Here is an 18,843-nt window from a genome sequence, read left to right on the forward strand (position 1 = left end):
CAAGTGGGGGCGGGGGGGAATTATAACAGACGACGAGGGAAAATGTATTATTTATTTATTTTTTCCAATGTAGTCGTCTGTCGAATCCCCCCAACCTGGCCCAAGTGCCCCACCTCTCTTACCTGCATGTGCTGCTGCAGGACCTTCATAGATTAAAACAAATTGAAAAACACACTAATGATAATCATATGCACTGTCATACAATTGATAAAATAAACATTGGTGCCTCATTTTCCATTTTGTACTTAAATAGTCAGAAATAGTCTTAAACAATATGAGATCACAATTACATGTCACAAAATAGTGTGGGTCTCAGAATAACATTTTAATAACAAATTCCAAATGACATTTCTTTTCCACTCCTCTTACTACCATACTATGTTAAAATACAGATAGTCTTTATCTGTAAATACATACCTACCTTAGAAAACAAAATGATAGAAGACCACTTTCCTTGTTTTTTACTTCTTTATGTAAGTATGCGCTATATAAATATTTGAATCCAGTTAGAATGTATTACTAACAGAACACCTAGTTTCTCCTGGATATTGTTGTAGTCTTAATTGCATTCAGCAGATGATTGGCAGATAAAAGAAAGACAATGCTGGACCATTTACAATACCTTATGCCTCATTTCTGCTCTTTGTTCCTTTGGGTCATTTTCTTATGCTCTAACAGCCCACTTGAGTAGAATTGTTTTATGCATAAATGTTACTCCCTACACTCACCTTTTATTTTTTACAATATTTTTCCACCTGATTTCCTCTATTATGACATTCCTAGTAGAGTTATCATTCCCAGCCACTAAATTGGATATTAAGAAAGAAAGCATTAATTTACTTAAAATTGCGGTCTGATCAAGTTTGAGGGTCCTCCTGTCAGGCTGTACTGCCGCACGGACTAAAGGACCACCAAGCCAGTAGTGCACCTGCCTGCCGGATTGCATGTATAATCCAGAGCGGGGGGCGGCGCTGCTGCGGTCTCATGGTGGTGGTCTGGTAGGCTCATAGGAGAGTCTAACTTGCAGATCAATGCCATGACAGTGCCTGAAGCACATTCATGCCACAGTGTGCAATTCTGGGGTGCAATTCTGGGAGGGGCATGCACCCCCAGGCCCAGGAGCACCATGGGGTCCTATTAGGGCTATTTGCTTTGCCTCTCTGCTACCCTTTTCATGGCAGACTCACCACCATGTAAAGGAAGGTGGACAGGCAACTCCTAATATGCTCAGCGTGATGCAGCATATTAGTGCTCCTGACGAGGGGACTACCACCACGGGATCCTGGATCCCCAGCAGATGCACAGGTCTTGTTGTGGTATGGCACTCATATTGGCCACTGTACTCGTAATTAGTCCCTTAGTGTCCTTGACATATGATGAAAATTGAATAAGGAAAATACTGTGGTAAGAGTATTTCTATATGGTGGATATGACTGGCTCCTTCATAACATCCAAACATTCAATCTTGCAGTCAAGAAATTCAGTGTCTCCTAACCAGCATCAGTAATGAGTGTTCTTTTGTATAAGTGATCTTGCTAAAGCATCCTTGACTTCCTTGTTCCTTAGACTGTAGATAAGAGGATTTAGCATGGGGATAATCACTGTATAGAACACTGACACCACCTTGTCCTGGTCCACCGAATAACTAGAGATGGGTCGTACATACATGAAGATGGCTGTGCCAAAGAAAAGAAAGACCACAGCAAGGTGTGAAGCACAAGTGGAGAATGCTTTGCTTCTGCCTGTTCCGGACTGGATCTTTAGAATTGCTGACAGAATATATGTATAAGAGATTATAATCACTACTACAGATACTGAACCAAGGGAACTTGAAAGAAGGAACATGACAACTTCGCTTATATATGTATCAGCACAAGAGAGTTTTAGAAGCGGAGGGATATCACAGAAGAAGTGAAGAATCTCATTGGAATCGCAAAATGGTAGACGAAAAGTGAAGCTTGTATGTATCGCTGATGTCAGGACACCCCCAGAGTATGCTGCAGCCACCAATAGTACTCTGGCCTCTTTGTTGACTATAACAGAGTACAGCAAAGGTTTGCATATTGCCACGTAGCGATCATATGCCATCACCGTTACAAGGAAACATTCTGTACCCACAAACAGACCAAAGAAGTATAGCTGAATAGCACACCCATAAAAAGAGATGGACTTTCTCTCAGTAAGAAAGTTGACCAACATCTTTGGTGTTATAACTGATGAGTAGCAAAGGTCTGAGAAGGACAGATTACTGAGAAAATAGTACATTGGAGTGTGAAGATGAGGATCCACCCACACCAGGGTGATGATTCCAAGATTGCCAATCAGGGTGAGAGCATATACGATAAGGAAGATCACAAAGAGAGGGATCTGAAGCTTGGGGTCTTCAGTAAGGCCGAAGAGGAGAAACTCTGTCACTGAGGTCCAATTTCTTGCATTCATCATTTCAAAATATGCAATTTGCTGAGTGGATAAAATCAAAATTAATACATGGTAAAAACATCGTGAATCATTATAATCATTATTAGAAACTGTAGGTGCCAGCACACAACCTTGAATACTTTCAATCAAAATTAGATTTAATTATGAATAGAGTTTAACAATAATAGCTAACAAATATTAAGAAACGAGTTTTCATGAACACATTAATATCTCATGTGTCACACATTAGTCAACACCCCGTTTAGATTTGGACATTTTCTTTTCAACAAGGTAATCTACTGGAATATTGTTGCCATACTATTATGAAATAGTGTAGCAAAAATATTATAGTTAAACAAGGATGGTTCTGTTGGGTAGAGCAAACATGAGTGAAAGATGCTTTTAATGCTCTCTGTAAATTAAGTACTCTAACACACATCAATAACATGAGTTCCTTAATACTTAATGAATAAGGCATTAGGCAACCAAACGCTTGGACAAAGAGATTTATATCAGAATTACTTCATTCTATGATATATACAATATAATAATGTAGACTGTCAAGATCAATACAAAAAGCGGCGGTGACAAGTGTGCTTGGTGCTTAAGTGGTGAACAATATATACTGTGCAAGACAGGTGGGGACTAGTTGTTTCAGAGAATCCTGAATTATCATGTATTTCAAGATATTGGACTATTGAACCTCTTTGTCTACTTTCCAGGCTGAGATAGCCGGCCATCAATAGGACTGTCTTCCAAACAACTAGTACCCCACCTGTCTTGAGAAAGACTAGCCGTGACCACCCATTGGGGCACAATAGGGTAGAAACGTCGACGCTTTATCCTAGGTCCAGCATCACCAGGATTCTACACTTGAATAGATAGAAACGCTTGTTTTGATATATATATATATGTATATATATTCACTGCAAAACCCATAGGTTTCAGTCCTTATATAGTTAGGAACTAGCATTTAAAAAACCTTGCAAATTCACTGAAAAAACCATAGGTTTCAGATCATATATAGTTAGGAATTAGCATTTAAAAAACCATTGAAATATCTCCTATATAGTTAGTTGTACTAACTATATTTCGCGCACCCACAATCCACTGCTGATGATGTCACATATTACATCATTCATGACATGGTCAGTGACATCACTGATGACATCCCTGATGACATCTCAAATGACATCACTGATGACATAACTGATGACATCTCAATTGACATCACTGATCACATCACTGATGATATCATTCATGTGATAATACGATGCACTTCTTCACACTCTAATATAACCTTTGATACACCCAGTGTTAAACACAGACTACCATTCTTGAAACCATTGACACACTAATACCAGTTACTACATATGCACACACTGATTGCTAGGTATATACACACATCCAATCATTTACCCATAGAATCACTCATACATACAGTCACTCATCAATACAACACTATCATCTGCACTCAAACACCTATACAGACACTCACACTCTGCCACTCATCCATGGAGTTACTCACACATCTAGTCAGTCATGCAAAGAATCAATCACACTTTCATTTCCTTAACTATACAGTTATACACACAACACCTTACTTATTCAAACATATACTAACACATACTTACTTTGTTATACAATTACTGATACAAGTACACAATGATCCATACAGCCACTCGCACAATCAGTGGCTCTTATGTATAGTCATTTATATATGCCAGCTACCCACACACACACTCAGTCTCCCATACAAATACTTGGGCAAACAATCAATAACACATATAGCCACTTATATAGCTACTGATCAACACATGCAGTTGCTTACACAACAACAGACATACTGATGCACACATTCAGACAGTTTAGTCACTAACCCATGCATTCAGTAAGACACATTTAATCACTCCCTCATACATTCAGTCATGTACCTACTAAATCTTTCATCCAGACACTTATACATCCACTCATTCTTCAATATGTAAAACATATTTAAACTTTACAGAAACACACAGTCACTGGACGATGTCATCAGTGATGTCATCAGTGATGTCATTTGAGATGTTATCAGTGATGTCATCAGTAATGTCACTGACCATGTCATGAATGATGTAATATGTGACATCATCAGCAGTGGATTGCGGGTGCGCGAAATATAGTTAGTACAACTAACTATATAGGAGCAATTTCAATGGTTTTTTAAATGCTAATTCCTAACTATATATGACCTGAAACCTATGGTTTTTTCAGTGAATTTGCAAGGTTTTTTAAATGCTAATTTCTAACTATATAAGGACTGAAACCTATGGTTTTTTCAGTGAATTTCAAAGGTTTTTTAAATGGTAATTCCTAACTATATAAGGCCTGAAACCTATGGTTTTTTCAGTGAATTTGCAAGGTTTTTTAAATGCTAATACCTAACTATATAAGACCTGAAACCTATGGTTTTTTCAGTGAATTTCAAAGGATTTTTAAATGCTAATTCCTAACTATATAAGGCCTGAAACCTATGGTTTATTCAGTGAATTTTCAAGGTTTTTTAAATGCTAATTCCTAACTAAATAAGGCCTGAAACCTATGGTTTTTTCAGTGAATTTGCAAGGTTTTTAAAATGCTAATTCTATTAGCGGATAACGTTTAAATATGTTAATATCCTTGTGGGACCACCTGAGCAGCCCTAGGGATCCGATTTTTGGACCGGAGCAAGATGCTCTCTGATTGTGCCGTATTTCTTGCCTTCTGCCCCCCTGATTGTGCCGTATTTCTTGCTTCTGACCCAATGATTGTGCCATATTTCTTGGCTTCTGCCCCCCTGATTGTGCCATATTTCTTGCCTTCTGCACCCTGATTGTGTCATATTTCTTGCCTTCTGCACCCTGATTGTGCCGTATTTCTTGCCTTCTGCTCCTGATTGTGCCTTATTTGTTACCTTCTGCCCACTAATTGTGCCGTTTTTTCTTGCCTTCTGCCCCCTGATTGTGCCGTTTGTCGGGCCTTCTGTCCCCTGATTGTGCCGTTTTTCGTGCCCCTGCCCCCCTGATTGTATTATCTTTGCCAGTGTTTGTTCACTGCTGGTATTGCCTTTGCCTGTGTTTCTTTGCTGCCGTTATTGTCTTTGCCACTGTTTCTTTGCTGCCGTTATTGTCTTTGCCAGTGTTTGTTTGCTGCCGTTATTGTCTTTGCCAGTGCTTGTTCACTGCAGGTATTATCTTTGCAGGAGCTGTGTGGGCTGTGTGGGCTGTGAGAGCTGTGTGAGCTGTGAGAGCTGTGTGGGCTGTGAGAGCTGTGTGGGCTGTGAGAGCTGTGTGGGCTGTGAGAGTAAGAGCTGTGTGGGCTGTGAGAGCTGTGAGAGCTGTGTGGGCTGTGAGAGCTGTGTGGGCTGTGAGAGCTGTGTGGGCTGTGTGGGCTGTGAGAGCTGTGTGGGCTGTGAGAGCTGTGTGGGCTGTGAGGGCTGTGAGGGCTGTTTGGGCTATGAGGGCTATGAGGGCTGTGAGGGCTGTGAGGCCTGTGAGAGCTGTGTGGGATGTGAGAGCTGTGTGGGCTGTTAGAGCTGTGTGGGCTGTGAGAGCTGTATGGGCTGTGAGAGCTGTGTGGGATGTGAGCTGTGTTGGCTGTGAGGGCTGTGTGAGCTGTGAGAGCTGTGTGGGCTGTGAGAGCTGTGTGGGCTGTGTGGGCTGTGAGAGCTGTGAGAGCTGTGTGGGCTGTGAGAGCTGTGAGGGCTGTGAGAGCTGTATGGGCTGTGAGAGCTGTGTGGGATGTGAGCTGTGTGGGCTTTGAGGGCTGTGTGAGCTGTGAGAGCTGTGTGGGCTGTGAGAGCTGTGTGGGCTGTGAGAGCTGTGTGGGCTGTGAGAGCTGTGTGGGCTGTGTGGGCTTTGAGAGCTGTGTGGCTGTGAGAGCTGTGTGGGCTGTGAGGGCTGTGTGGGCTGTGAGGGCTGTGAGGCCTGTGAGAGCTGTGTGGGCTGTGAGAGCTGTGTGGGCTGTGAGAGCTGTGTGAGCTGTGAGAGCTGTGAGAGCTGTGTGGACTGTGAGAGCTGTGTGGGCTGTGAGAGCTGTGTGGGCTGTGTGGGCTGTGAGAGCTGTGTGGGCTGTGAGAGATGTGTGGGCTGTGAGGGATTTGAGGCCTGTGAGAGCTGTGTGGGCTGTGGAAGCTGTGTTGGCTGTGAGAGCTGTGTGGGCTGTGAGAGATGTATGGGCTGTGAGAGCTGTGTGGGATGTGAGCTGTGTGGGCTGTGAGGGATGTGTGAGCTGTGAGAGCTGTGTGGGCTATGAGAGCTGTGTGGGCTGTGTGGGCTGTGAGAGCTGTGAGAGCTGTGTGGGCTGTGAGAGCTGTGCGGGCTGTGAGAGCTGTGTGGGCTGTGAGAGTGTGGGCTGTGTGGGCTGTGAGAGCTGTGAGAGCTGTGTGGGCTGTGAGAGCTGTGTGGGCTGTGAGAGCTGTGTGAGCTGTGTGGGCTGTGAGAGCTGTGTGGGCTGTGAGAGCTGTGTGGGCTGTGAGAGCTGTGTGGGCTGTGAGGGCTGTGAGGGCTGTGTGGGCTCTGAGGGCTGCGAGGCCTGTGAGAGCTGTGTGGGCTGTGAGAGCTGTGTGGGCTGTGAGAGCTGTGAGAGCTGTGTGAGCTGTGAGAGCTGTGTGGGCTGTGAGAGCTGTTTGGGCTGTGAGAGCTGTGAGAGCTGTGTGGGCTGTGAGGGCTGTGAGGCCTGTGAGAGCTGTGTGGGCTGTGAGAGCTGTGTGGGCTGTGAGAGCTGTGTGGGCTGTGAGAGCTGTGTGGGCTGTGAGAGCTGTATAGGCTGTGAGAGCTGTGAGAGCTGTGTGGGATGTGAGCTGTGTGGGCTGTGAGGGCTGTGTGAGCTGTGAGAGCTGTGTGGGCTGTGAGAGCTGTGTGGGCTGTGTGGGCTGTGAGAGCTGTGAGATCTGTGTGGGCTGTGAGAGCTGTACGGGCTGTGAGAGCTGTGTGGGCTGTGAGAGTATGGGATGTGTGGGCTGTGAGAGCTGTGTGGGCTGTGAGAGCTGTGTGGGCTGAGAGAGCTGTGTGAGCTGTGTGGTCTGTGTGGGCTGTGAGAGCTGTGTGGGCTGTGAGAGCTGTGTGGGCTGTGAGGGCTGTGAGGGCTGTGTGGGCTGTGAGGGCTGTGAGGCTTGTGAGAGCTGTGTGGGCTGTGAGAGCTGTGTGTGCTGTGAGAGCTGTGTGGGCTGTGAGAGCTGTATGGGCTGTGAGAGCTGTGAGAGCTCTGTGGGATGTGAGCTGTCTGGGCTGTGAGGGCTGTGTGAGCTGTGAGGGCTGTGTGGGCTGTGAGAGCTGTGTGGGCTGTGAGAGCTGTGTGGGCTGTGAGGGCTGTGTGGGCTGTGAGAGCTGTGTGGGCCGTGAGACCTGTGTGGGCTGTGAGGGCTGTGTGAGCTGCGAAAGCTGTGTGGGATGTGAGAGCTGTGTGGGCTGTGTGGGCTGTGAGAGCAGTGAGAGCTGTGTGGGCTGTGAGAGCTGTGTGGGATGTGAGCTGTGTGGGCCGTGAGGGCTGTGCGAGCTGTGTGGGCTGTGAGAGCTGTGTGGGCTGTGTGGGCTGTGAGAGCTGTGAGAGCTGTGTGGGCTGTGAGAGCTGTGAGGGCTGTGAGAGCTGTGTGGGCTGTGAGAGCTGTGTGGGCTGTGAGGGCTGTGTGAGCTGTGAGAGCTTTGTGGGCTGTGAGAGCTGTGTCGGCTGTGTGGGCTGTAAGAGCAGTGAGAGCTGTGAGAGCTGTGTGGGCTGTGAGAGCTGTGTGGGATGTGAGCAGTGTGGGCTGTGAGGGCTGTGTGGGCTGTGAGGGCTGTGAGGGCTGTGTGGGCTGTGAGGGCTGTGTGGGCTGTGAGGAATGTGGGGCCTGTGAGAGCTGTGTGGGCTGTGAGAGCTGTGTGGGCTGTGAGAGCTGTGTGAGCTGTGAGAGCTTTGTGGGCTGTGAGAGCTGTGTGGGCTGTGAGAGCTGTGTGGACTGTGAGAGCTGTGTGGGATGTGAGAGCTGTGAGGGCTGTGAGGGCTGTGAGGCCTGTGAGAGCTGTGTGGGCTGTGAGAGCTGTGTGGGCTGTGAGAGCTGTGTGAGCTGTGAGAGCTGTGTGGGCTGTGAGAGCTGTGTGGGCTGTGAGAGCTGTGTGGGCTGTGAGAGCTGTGAGAGCTGTGTAAGCTGTGAGAGCTGTGTGGGCTGTGAGAGCTGTTTGGGCTGTGTGGGCTGTGAGAGCTGTGTGGGCTGTCAGAGCTGTGTGGGCTGTGAGGGCTGTGAGGCCTGTGAGAGCTGTGTGGGCTGTGAGAGCTGTGTGGGCTGTGAGGGCTGTGTGAGCTGCGAAAGCTGTGTGGGCTGTGAGAGCTGTGTGGGCTGTGTGGGCTGTGAGAGCAGTGAGAGCTGTGTGGGCTGTGAGAGCTGTGTGGGATGTGAGCTGTGTGGGCCGTGAGGGCTGTGTGAGCTGTGAGAGCTGTGTGGGCTGTGAGAGCTGTGTGGGCTGTGTGGGCTGTGAGAGCTGTGAGAGCTGTGTGGGCTGTGAGAGCTGTGTGGGCTGTGAGAGCTGTGTGGGCTGTGAGAGCTGTGTGGGCTGTGAGGGCTGTGTGAGCTGTGAGAGCTGTGTGGGCTGTGAGAGCTGTGTGGGCTGTGAGAGCTGTGAGAGCTGTGAGAGCTGTGTGGGCTGTGAGAGCTGTGTGGGATGTGAGCAGTGTGGGCTGTGAGGGCTGTGTGGGCTGTGAGGGCTGTGAGGGCTGTGTGGGCTGTGAGGGCTGTGTGGGCTGTGAGGGCTGTGTGGGCTGTGAGAGCTGTGTGGGCTGTGAGAGCTGTGTGGGCTGTGAGGGCTGTGTGAGCTGCGAAAGCTGTGTGGGCTGTGAGAGCTGTGTGGGCTGTGTGGGCTGTGAGAGCAGTGAGAGCTGTGTGGGCTGTGAGAGCTGTGTGGGATGTGAGCTGTGTGGGCCGTGAGGGCTGTGTGAGCTGTGAGAGCTGTGTGGGCTGTGAGAGCTGTGTGGGCTGTGTGGGCTGTGAGAGCTGTGAGAGCTGTGTGGGCTGTGAGAGCTGTGCGGGCTGTGAGAGCTGTGTGGGCTGTGAGAGCTGTGTGGGCTGTGAGGGCTGTGTGAGCTGTGAGAGCTGTGTGGGCTGTGAGAGCTGTGTGGGATGTGAGCTGTCTGGGCTGTGAGGGCTGTGTGAGCTGTGAGGGCTGTGTGGGCTGTGAGAGCTGTGTGGGCTGTGACAGCTGTGTGGGCTGTGAGGGCTGTGTGGGCTGTGAGAGCTGTGTGGGCTGTGAGAGCTGTATGGGCTGTGAGGGCTGTGTGAGCTGCGAAAGCTGTGTAGGCTGTGAGAGCTGTGTGGGCTGTGTGGGCTGTGAGGGCAGTGAGAGCTGTGTGGGCTGTGAGAGCTGTGTGGGATGTGAGCTGTGTGGGCCGTGAGGGCTGTGTGAGCTGTGAGAGCTGTGTGGGCTGTGAGAGCTGTGTGGGCTGTGTGGGCTGTGAGAGCTGTGAGAGCTCTGTGGGCTGTGAGAGCTGTGCGGGCTGTGAGAGCTGTGTGGGCTGTGAGAGCTGTGTGGGCTGTGAGGGCTGTGTGAGCTGTGAGAGCTGTGTGGGCTGTGAGAGCTGTGTCGGCTGTGTGGGCTGTGAGAGCTGTGAGAGCTGTGAGAGCTGTGTGGGCTGTGAGAGCTGTGTGGGATGTGAGCAGTGTGGGCTGTGAGGGCTGTGTGGGCTGTGTGGGCTGTGAGAGCAGTGAGAGCTGTGTGGGCTGTGAGAGCTGTGTGGGATGTGAGAGCTGTGTGGGCTGTGAGGGCTGTGTGAGCTGTGAGAGCTGTGTGGGCTGTGAGAGCTGTGTCGGCTGTGTGGGCTGTGAGAGCTGTGAGAGCTGTGAGAGCTGTGTGGGCTGTGAGAGCTGTGTGGGATGTGAGCAGTGTGGGCTGTGAGAGCTGTGTGGGCTGTGTGGGCTGTGAGAGCAGTGAGAGCTGTGTGGGCTGTGAGAGCTGTGTGGGATGTGAGCTGTGTGGGCCGTGAGGGCTGTGTGAGCTGTGAGAGCTGTGTGGGCTGTGAGAGCTGTGTGGGCTGTGTGGGCTGTGAGAGCTGTGAGAGCTCTGTGGGCTGTGAGAGCTGTGCGGGCTGTGAGAGCTGTGTGGGCTGTGAGAGCTGTGTGGGCTGTGAGGGCTGTGTGAGCTGTGAGAGCTGTGTGGGCTGTGAGAGCTGTGTCGGCTGTGTGGGCTGTGAGAGCTGTGAGAGCTGTGAGAGCTGTGTGGGCTGTGAGAGCTGTGTGGGATGTGAGCAGTGTGGGCTGTGAGGGCTGTGTGGGCTGTGAGGGCTGTGAGGGCTGTGTGGGCTGTGAGGGCTGTGTGGGCTGTGAGGGCTGTGGGGCCTGTGAGAGCTGTGTGGGCTGTGAGAGCTGTGTGGGCAGTGAGAGCTGTGAGGGCTGTGTGGGCTGTGAGGGCTGTGAGGCCTGTGAGAGCTGTGTGGGCTGTGAGAGCTGTGTGGGCTGTGAGAGCTGTATGAGCTGTGTGGGCTGTGAGGGCTGTGAGGCCTGTGAGAGCTGTGTGGGCTTTGAGAGCTGTGTGGGCTGTGAGAGCTGTGTGGGCTGTGAGAGCTGTGTAGGCTGTGAGGGCTGTGAGGGCTGAGTGGGCTGTGAGGGCTGTGAGGCCTGTGAGAGCTGTGTGGGCTTTGAGAGCTGTGTGGGCTGTTAGAGCTGTGTGAGCTGTGAGAGCTGCGTGGGCTGTGAGAGCTGTGTGGGCTGTTAGAGATGTGTGGGCTGTGAGAGCTGTGAGAGCTGTGTAAGCTGTGAGAGCTGTGTGGGCTGTGAGAGCTGTTTGGGCTGTGTGGGCTGTGAGAGCTGTGTGGGCTGTGAGAGCTGTGTGGGCTGTGAGGGCTGTGAGGCCTGTGAGAGCTGTGTGGGCTGTGAGAGCTGTGTGGGCTGTGAGAGCTGTGTGGGCTGTGAGAGCTGTGTGGGCTGTGAGAGCTGTATAGGCTGTGAGAGCTGTGTGGGATGTGAGCTGTGTGGGCTGTGAGGGCTGTGTGAGCTGTGAGAGCTGTGAGAGCTGTGAGAGCTGTGTGGGCTGTGAGAGCTGTGTGGGATGTGAGCAGTGTGGGCTGTGAGGGCTGTGTGGGCTGTGAGGGCTGTGAGGGCTGTGTGGGCTGTGAGGGCTGTGTGGGCTGTGAGGGCTGCGTGGGCTGTGAGAGCTGTGTGGGCTGTGAGAGCTGTGTGGGCTGTGAGGGCTGTGTGAGCTGCAAAATCTGTGTGGGCTGTGAGAGCTGTGTGGGCTGTGTGGGCTGTGAGAGCAGTGAGAGCTGTGTGGGCTGTGAGAGCTGTGTGGGATGTGAGCTGTGTGGGCCGTGAGGGCTGTGTGAGCTGTGAGAGCTGTGTGGGCTGTGAGAGCTGTGTGGGCTGTGTGGGCTGTGAGAGCTGTGAGAGCTGTGTGGGCTGTGAGAGCTGTGCGGGCTATGAGAGCTGTGTGGGCTGTGAGAGCTGTGTGGGCTGTGAGGGCTGTGTGAGCTGTGAGAGCTGTGCGGGCTGTGAGAGCTGTGTGGGATGTGAGCTGTCTGGGCTGTGAGGGCTGTGTGAGCTGTGAGGGCTGTGTGGGCTGTGAGAGCTGTGTGGGCTGTGACAGCTGTGTGGGCTGTGAGGGCTGTGTGGGCTGTGAGAGCTGTGTGGGCTGTGAGAGCTGTGTGGGCTGTGAGGGCTGTGTGAGCTGCGAAAGCTGTGTGGGCTGTGAGAGCTGTGTGGGCTGTGTGGGCTGTGAGAGCAGTGAGAGCTGTGTGGGCTGTGAGAGCTGTGTGGGATGTGAGCTGTGTGGGCCGTGAGGGCTGTGTGAGCTGTGAGAGCTGTGTGGGCTGTGAGAGCTGTGTGGGCTGTGTGGGCTGTGAGAGCTGTGAGAGCTGTGTGGGCAGTGAGAGCTGTGCGGGCTGTGAGAGCTGTGTGGGCTGTGAGAGCTGTGTGGGCTGTGAGGGCTGTGTGAGCTGTGAGAGCTGTGTGGGCTGTGAGAGCTGTGTCGGCTGTGTGGGCTGTGAGAGCTGTTAGAGCTGTGAGAGCTGTGTGGGCTGTTAGAGCTGTGTGGGATGTGAGCAGTGTGGGCTGTGAGGGCTGTGTGGGCTGTGAGGGCTGTGAGGGCTGTGTGGGCTGTGAGGGCTGTGTGGGCTGTGAGGGCTGTGGGGCCTGTGAGAGCTGTGTGGGCTGTGAGAGCTGTGTGGGCAGTGAGAGCTGTGAGAGCTGTGTAAGCTGTGAGAGCTGTGTGGGCTGTGAGAGCTGTTTGGGCTGTGTGGGCTGTGAGAGCTGTGTGGGCTGTGAGAGCTGTGTGGGCTGTGAGGGCTGTGAGGCCTGTGAGAGCTGTGTGGGCTGTGAGAGCTGTGTGGGCTGTGAGAGCTGTGTGGGCTGTGAGAGCTGTATAGGCTGTGAGAGCTGTGAGAGCTGTGTGGGATGTGAGCTGTGTGGGCTGTGAGGGCTGTGTGAGCTGTGAGAGCTGTGAGAGCTGTGTGGGCTGTGAGAGCTGTGTGGGATGTGAGCAGTGTGGGCTGTGAGGGCTGTGTGGGCTGTGAGGGCTGTGAGGGCTGTGTGGGCTGTGAGGGCTGTGTGGGCTGTGAGGGCTGCGTGGGCTGTGAGAGCTGTGTGGGCTGTGAGAGCTGTGTGGGCTGTGAGGGCTGTGTGAGCTGTGAAATCTGTGTGGGCTGTGAGAGCTGTGTGGGCTGTGTGGGCTGTGAGAGCAGTGAGAGCTGTGTGGGCTGTGAGAGCTGTGTGGGATGTGAGCTGTGTGGGCCGTGAGGGATGTGTGAGCTGTGAGAGCTGTGTGGGCTGTGAGAGCTGTGTGGGCTGTTAGAGATGTGTAGGCTGTGAGGGCTGTGAGGGCTGAGTGGGCTGTGAGGGCTGTGAGGCCTGTGAGAGCTGTGTGGGCTTTGAGAGCTGTGTGGGCTGTGAGAGCTGTGTGAGCTGTGAGAGCTGTGTGGGCTGTGAGAGCTGTGTGGGCTGTTAGAGATGTGTGGGCTGTGAGAGCTGTGAGAGCTGTGTAAGCTGTGAGAGCTGTGTGGGCTGTGAGAGCTGTTTGGGCTGTGTGGGCTGTGAGAGCTGTGTGGGCTGTGAGAGCTGTGTGGGCTGTGAGGGCTGTGAGGCCTGTGAGAGCTGTGTGGGCTGTGAGAGCTGTGTGGGCTGTGAGAGCTGTGTGGGCTGTGAGAGCTGTATAGGCTGTGACAGGTGTGAGAGCTGTGTGGGATGTGAGCTGTGTGGGCTGTGAGGGCTGTGTGAGCTGTGAGAGCTGTGAGAGCTGTGAGAGCTGTGTGGGCTGTGAGAGCTGTGTGGGATGTGAGCAGTGTGGGCTGTGAGGGCTGTGTGGGCTGTGAGGGCTGTGAGGGCTGTGTGGGCTGTGAGGGCTGTGTGGGCTGTGAGGGCTGCGTGGGCTGTGAGAGCTGTGTGGGCTGTGAGAGCTGTGTGGGCTGTGAGGGCTGTGTGAGCTGCGAAATCTGTGTAGGCTGTGAGAGCTGTGTGGGCTGTGTGGGCTGTGAGAGCAGTGAGAGCTGTGTGGGCTGTGAGAGCTGTGTGGGATTTGAGCTGTGTGGGCCGTGAGGGCTGTGTGAGCTGTGAGAGCTGTGTGGGCTGTGAGAGCTGTGTGGGCTGTGTGGGCTGTGAGAGCTGTGAGAGCTGTGTGGGCTGTGAGAGCTGTGCGGGCTGTGAGAGCTGTGTGGGCTGTGAGAGCTGTGTGGGCTATGAGGGCTGTGCGAGCTGTGAGAGCTGTGCGGGCTGTGAGAGCTGTGTGGGATGTGAGAGCTGTGTGGGCTGTGACAGCTGTGTGGGCTGTGAGGGCTGTGTGGGCTGTGAGAGCTATGTGGGCTGTGAGAGCTGTGTGGGCTGTGAGGGCTGTGTGAGCTGCGAAAGCTGTGTGGGCTGTGAGAGCTGTGTGGGCTGTGTGGGCTGTGAGAGCAGTGAGAGCTGTGTGGGCTGTGAGAGCTGTGTGGGATGTGAGCTGTGTGGGCCGTGAGGGCTGTGTGAGCTGTGAGAGCTGTGTGGGCTGTGAGAGCTGTGTGGGCTGTGTGGGCTGTGAGAGCTGTGAGAGCTGTGTGGGCTGTGAGAGCTGTGCGGGCTGTGAGAGCTGTGTGGGCTGTGAGAGCTGTGTGGGCTGTGAGGGCTGTGTGAGCTGTGAGAGCTGTGTGGGCTGTGAGAGCTGTGTCGGCTGTGTGGGCTGTGAGAGCTGTGAGAGCTGTGAGAGCTGTGAGAGCTGTGTGGGCTGTGAGAGCTGTGTGGGATGTGAGCAGTGTGGGCTGTGAGGGCTGTGTGGGCTGTGAGGGCTGTGAGGGCTGTGTGGGCTGTGAGGGCTGTGTGGGCTGTGAGGGCTGTGGGGCCTGTGAGAGCTGTGTGGGCTGTGAGAGCTGTGTGGGCAGTGAGAGCTGTGAGAGCTGTGTAAGCTGTGAGAGCTGTGTGGGCTGTGAGAGCTGTTTGGGCTGTGTGGGCTGTGAGAGCTGTGTGGGCTGTGAGAGCTGTGTGGGCTGTGAGGGCTGTGAGGCCTGTGAGAGCTGTGAGGCCTGTGAGAGCTGTGTGGGCTGTGAGAGCTGTGTGGGCTGTGAGAGCTGTGTGGGCTGTGAGAGCTGTATAGGCTGTGAGAGCTGTGAGAGCTGTGTGGGATGTGAGCTGTGTGGGCTGTGAGGGCTGTGTGAGCTGTGAGAGCTGTGAGAGCTGTGAGAGCTGTGTGGGCTGTGAGAGCTGTGTGGGATGTGAGCAGTGTGGGCTGTGAGGGCTGTGTGGGCTGTGAGGGCTGTGAGGGCTGTGTGGGCTGTGAGGGCTGTGTGGGCTGTGAGGGCTGCGTGTGCTGTGAGAGCTGCGTGGGCTGTGAGAGCTGTGTGGGCTGTGAGGGCTGTGTGAGCTGCGAAATCTGTGTGGGCTGTGAGAGCTGTGTGGGCTGTGTGGGCTGTGAGAGCAGTGAGAGCTGTGTGGGCTGTGAGAGCTGTGTGGGATGTGAGCTGTGTGGGCCGTGAGGGCTGTGTGAGCAGTGAGAGCTGTGTGGGCTGTGAGAGCTGTGTGGGCTGTTAGAGATGTGTGGGCTGTGAGAGCTGTGAGAGCTGTGTAAGCTGTGAGAGCTGTGTGGGCTGTGAGAGCTGTTTGGGCTGTGTGGGCTGTGAGAGCTGTGTGGGCTGTGAGAGCTGTGTGGGCTGTGAGGGCTGTGAGGCCTGTGAGAGCTGTGTGGGCTGTGAGAGCTGTTTGGGCTGTGAGAGCTGTGTGGGCTGTGAGAGCTGTATAGGCTGTGAGAGCTGTGAGAGCTGTGTGGGATGTGAGCTGTGTGGGCTGTGAGGGCTGTGTGAGCAGTGAGAGCTGTGTGGGCTGTGAGAGCTGTGTGGGATGTGAGCAGTGTGGGCTGTGAGGGCTGTGTGGGCTGTGAGGGCTGTGAGGGCTGTGTGGGCTGTGAGGGCTGTGTGGGCTGTGAGGGCTGCGTGGGCTGTGAGAGCTGTGTGGGCTGTGAGAGCTGTGTGGGCTGTGAGGGCTGTGTGAGCTGCGAAATCTGTGTGGGCTGTGAGAGCTGTGTGGGCTGTGTGGGCTGTGAGAGCAGTGAGAGCTGTGTGGGCTGTGAGAGCTGTGTGGGATGTGAGCTGTGTGGGCCGTGAGGGCTGTGTGAGCTGTGAGAGCTGTGTGGGCTGTGAGAGCTGTGTGGGCTGTGTGGGCTGTGAGAGCTGTGAGAGCTGTGTGGGCTGTGAGAGCTGTGCGGGCTGTGAGAGCTGTGTGGGCTGTGAGCTGTGTGGGCTGTGAGGGCTGTGTGAGCTGTGAGAGCTGTGTGGGGCTGTGAGAGCTGTGTGGGATGTGAGCTGTCTGGGCTGTGAGGGCTGTGTGAGCTGTGAGGGCTGTGTGGGCTGTGAGAGCTGTGTGGGCTGTGACAGCTGTGTGGGCTGTGAGGGCTGTGTGGGCTGTGAGAGCTGTGTGGGCTGTGAGAGCTGTGTGGGCTGTGAGGGCTGTGTGAGCTGCGAAAGCTGTGTGGGCTGTGAGAGCTGTGTGGGCTGTGTGGGCTGTGAGAGCAGTGAGAGCTGTGTGGGCTGTGAGAGCTGTGTGGGATGTGAGCTGTGTGGGCCGTGAGGGCTGTGTGAGCTGTGAGAGCTGTGTGGGCTGTGAGAGCTGTGTGGGCTGTGTGGGCTGTGAGAGCTGTGAGAGCTGTGTGGGCTGTGAGAGCTGTGCGGGCTGTGAGAGCTGTGTGGGCTGTGAGAGCTGTGTGGGCTGTGAGGGCTGTGTGAGCTGTGAGAGCTGTGTGGGCTGTGAGAGCTGTGTCGGCTGTGTGGGCTGTGAGAGCTGTGAGAGCTGTGTGGGCTGTGAGAGCTGTGTGGGATGTGAGCAGTGTGGGCTGTGAGGGCTGTGTGGGCTGTGAGGGCTGTGAGGGCTGTGTGGGCTGTGAGGGCTGTGTGGGCTGTGAGGGCTGTGGGGCCTGTGAGAGCTGTGTGGGCTGTGAGAGCTGTGTGGGCAGTGAGAGCTGTGTGGGCTGTGAGAGCTGTGTGGACTGTGAGAGCTGTGTGGGATGTGAGAGCAGTGAGGGCTGTGTGGGCTGTGAGGGCTGTGAGGCCTGTGAGAGCTGTGTGGGCTGTGAGAGCTGTGTGGGCTGTGAGAGCTGTGTGAGCTGTGAGAGCTGTGTGGGCTGTGAGAGCTGTGTGGGCTGTGAGAGCTGTGTGGGCTGTGAGAGCTGTGAGAGCTGTGTAAGCTGTGAGAGCTGTGTGGGCTGTGAGAGCTGTTTGGGCTGTGTGGGCTGTGTGGGTTGTGAGGGCTGCGTGGGCTGTGAGAGCTGTGTGGGCTGTGAGAGCTGTGTGGGCTGTGAGGGCTGTGTGAGCTGCGAAAGCTGTGTGGGCTGTGAGAGCTGTGTGGGCTGTGTGGGCTGTGAGAGCAGTGAGAGCTGTGTGGGCTGTGAGAGCTGTGTGGGATGTGAGCTGTGTGGGCCGTGAGGGCTGTGTGAGCTGTGAGAGCTGTGTGGGCTGTGAGAGCTGTGAGAGCTGTGTGGGCTGTGAGAGCTGTGCGGGCTGTGAGAGCTGTGTGGGCTGTGAGAGCTGTGTGGGCTGTGAGGGCTGTGTGAGCTGTGAGAGCTGTGTGGGCTGTGAGAGCTGTGTGGGATGTGAGCTGTCTGGGCTGTGAGGGCTGTGTGAGCTGTGAGGGCTGTGTGGGCTGTGAGAGTTGTGTGGGCTGTGAGAGCTGTGTGGGCTGTGAGGGCTGTGTGGGCTGTGAGAGCTGTGTGGGCTGTGAGAGCTGTGTGGGCTGTGAGGGCTGTGTGAGCTGCGAAAGCTGTGTGGGCTGTGAGAGCTGTGTGGGCTGTGTGGGCTGTGAGAGCAGTGAGAGCTGTGTGGGCTGTGAGAGCTGTGTGGGATGTGAGCTGTGTGGGCCGTGAGGGCTGTGTGAGCTGTGCGAGCTCTGTGGGCTGTGAGAGCTGTGTGGGCTGTGTGGGCTGTGAGAGCTGTGAGAGCTGTGTGGGCTGTGAGAGCTGTGCGGGCTGTGAGAGCTGTGTGGGCTGTGAGAGCTGTGTGGGCTGTGAGGGCTGTGTGAGCTGTGAGAGCTGTGTGGGCTGTGAGAGCTGTGTCGGCTGTGTGGGCTGTGAGAGCTGTGAGAGCTGTGTGGGCTGTGAGAGCTGTGTGGGATGTGAGCAGTGTGGGCTGTGAGGGCTGTGTGGGCTGTGAGGGCTGTGAGGGCTGTGTGGGCTGTGAGGGCTGTGTGGGCTGTGAGGGCTGTGGGGCCTTTGAGAGCTGTGTGGGCTGTGAGAGCTGTGTGGGCTGTGAGAGCTGTGTGGGCTGTGTGGACTGTGAGAGCTGCGTGGGATGTGAGAGCTGTGAGGGCTGTGTGGGCTGTGAGGGCTGTGAGGCCTGTGAGAGCTGTGTGGGCTGTGAGAGCTGTGTGGGCTGTGATAGCTGTGTGAGCTGTGAGAGCTGTGTGGGCTGTGAGAGCTGTGTGGGCGGTGAGAGCTGTGTGGGCTGTGAGAGCTGTGAGAGCTGTGTAAGCTGTGAGAGCTGTGTGGGCTGTGAGAGCTGTTTGGGCTGTGTGGGCTTTGAGAGCTGTGTGGGCTGTGAGAGTTGTGTGGGCTGTGAGGCCTGTGAGAGCTGTGTGGACTGTGAGAGCTGTGTGTGCTGCGAGAGCTGTGTGGGCTGTGAGAGCTGTATAGGCTGTGAGAGCTGTGTGGGATGTGAGCTGTGTGGGCTGTGAGGGCTGTGTGAGCTGTGAGAGCTGTGTGGGCTGTGAGAGCTGTGTGGGCTGTGTGGGTTGTGAGAGCTGTGAGAGCTGTGTGGGCTGTGAGAGCTGTACGGGCTGTGAGAGCTGTGTGGGCTATGAGAGTGTGGGTTGTGTGGGCTGTGAGAGCTGTGAGAGCTGTGTGGGCTGTGAGAGCTGTGTGGGCTGTGAGAGCTGTGTGAGCTGGGTGGGCTGTGTGGGCTGTGAGAGCTGTGAGGGCTGTGAGAGCTGTGAGGGCTGTGAGAGCTGTGCGGGCTGTGAGAGCTAAGTGGGCTGAGAGAGCTGTGTGGGCTGTGAGGGCTGTGTGAGCT

General features: G+C 54.3%; 1 protein-coding gene across 1 annotated transcript; it reads right to left on the reverse strand.

Moving 5' to 3' along the window:
• Positions 1-1,500: 1,500 nt before the first annotated feature.
• On the reverse strand, positions 1,501-2,442 carry LOC144761202 (olfactory receptor 5AP2-like). The gene has a single exon (XM_078646697.1). It carries the CDS (start codon positions 2,440-2,442, stop codon positions 1,501-1,503), a length of 942 nt encoding a protein of 313 aa, XP_078502823.1.
• Between the last annotated feature and the right edge of the window lie 16,401 nt (positions 2,443-18,843).

Source organism: Lissotriton helveticus, chromosome 1_1, assembly GCF_964261635.1.
Source record: "Lissotriton helveticus chromosome 1_1, aLisHel1.1, whole genome shotgun sequence".
NCBI lineage: Eukaryota > Metazoa > Chordata > Amphibia > Caudata > Salamandridae > Lissotriton > Lissotriton helveticus.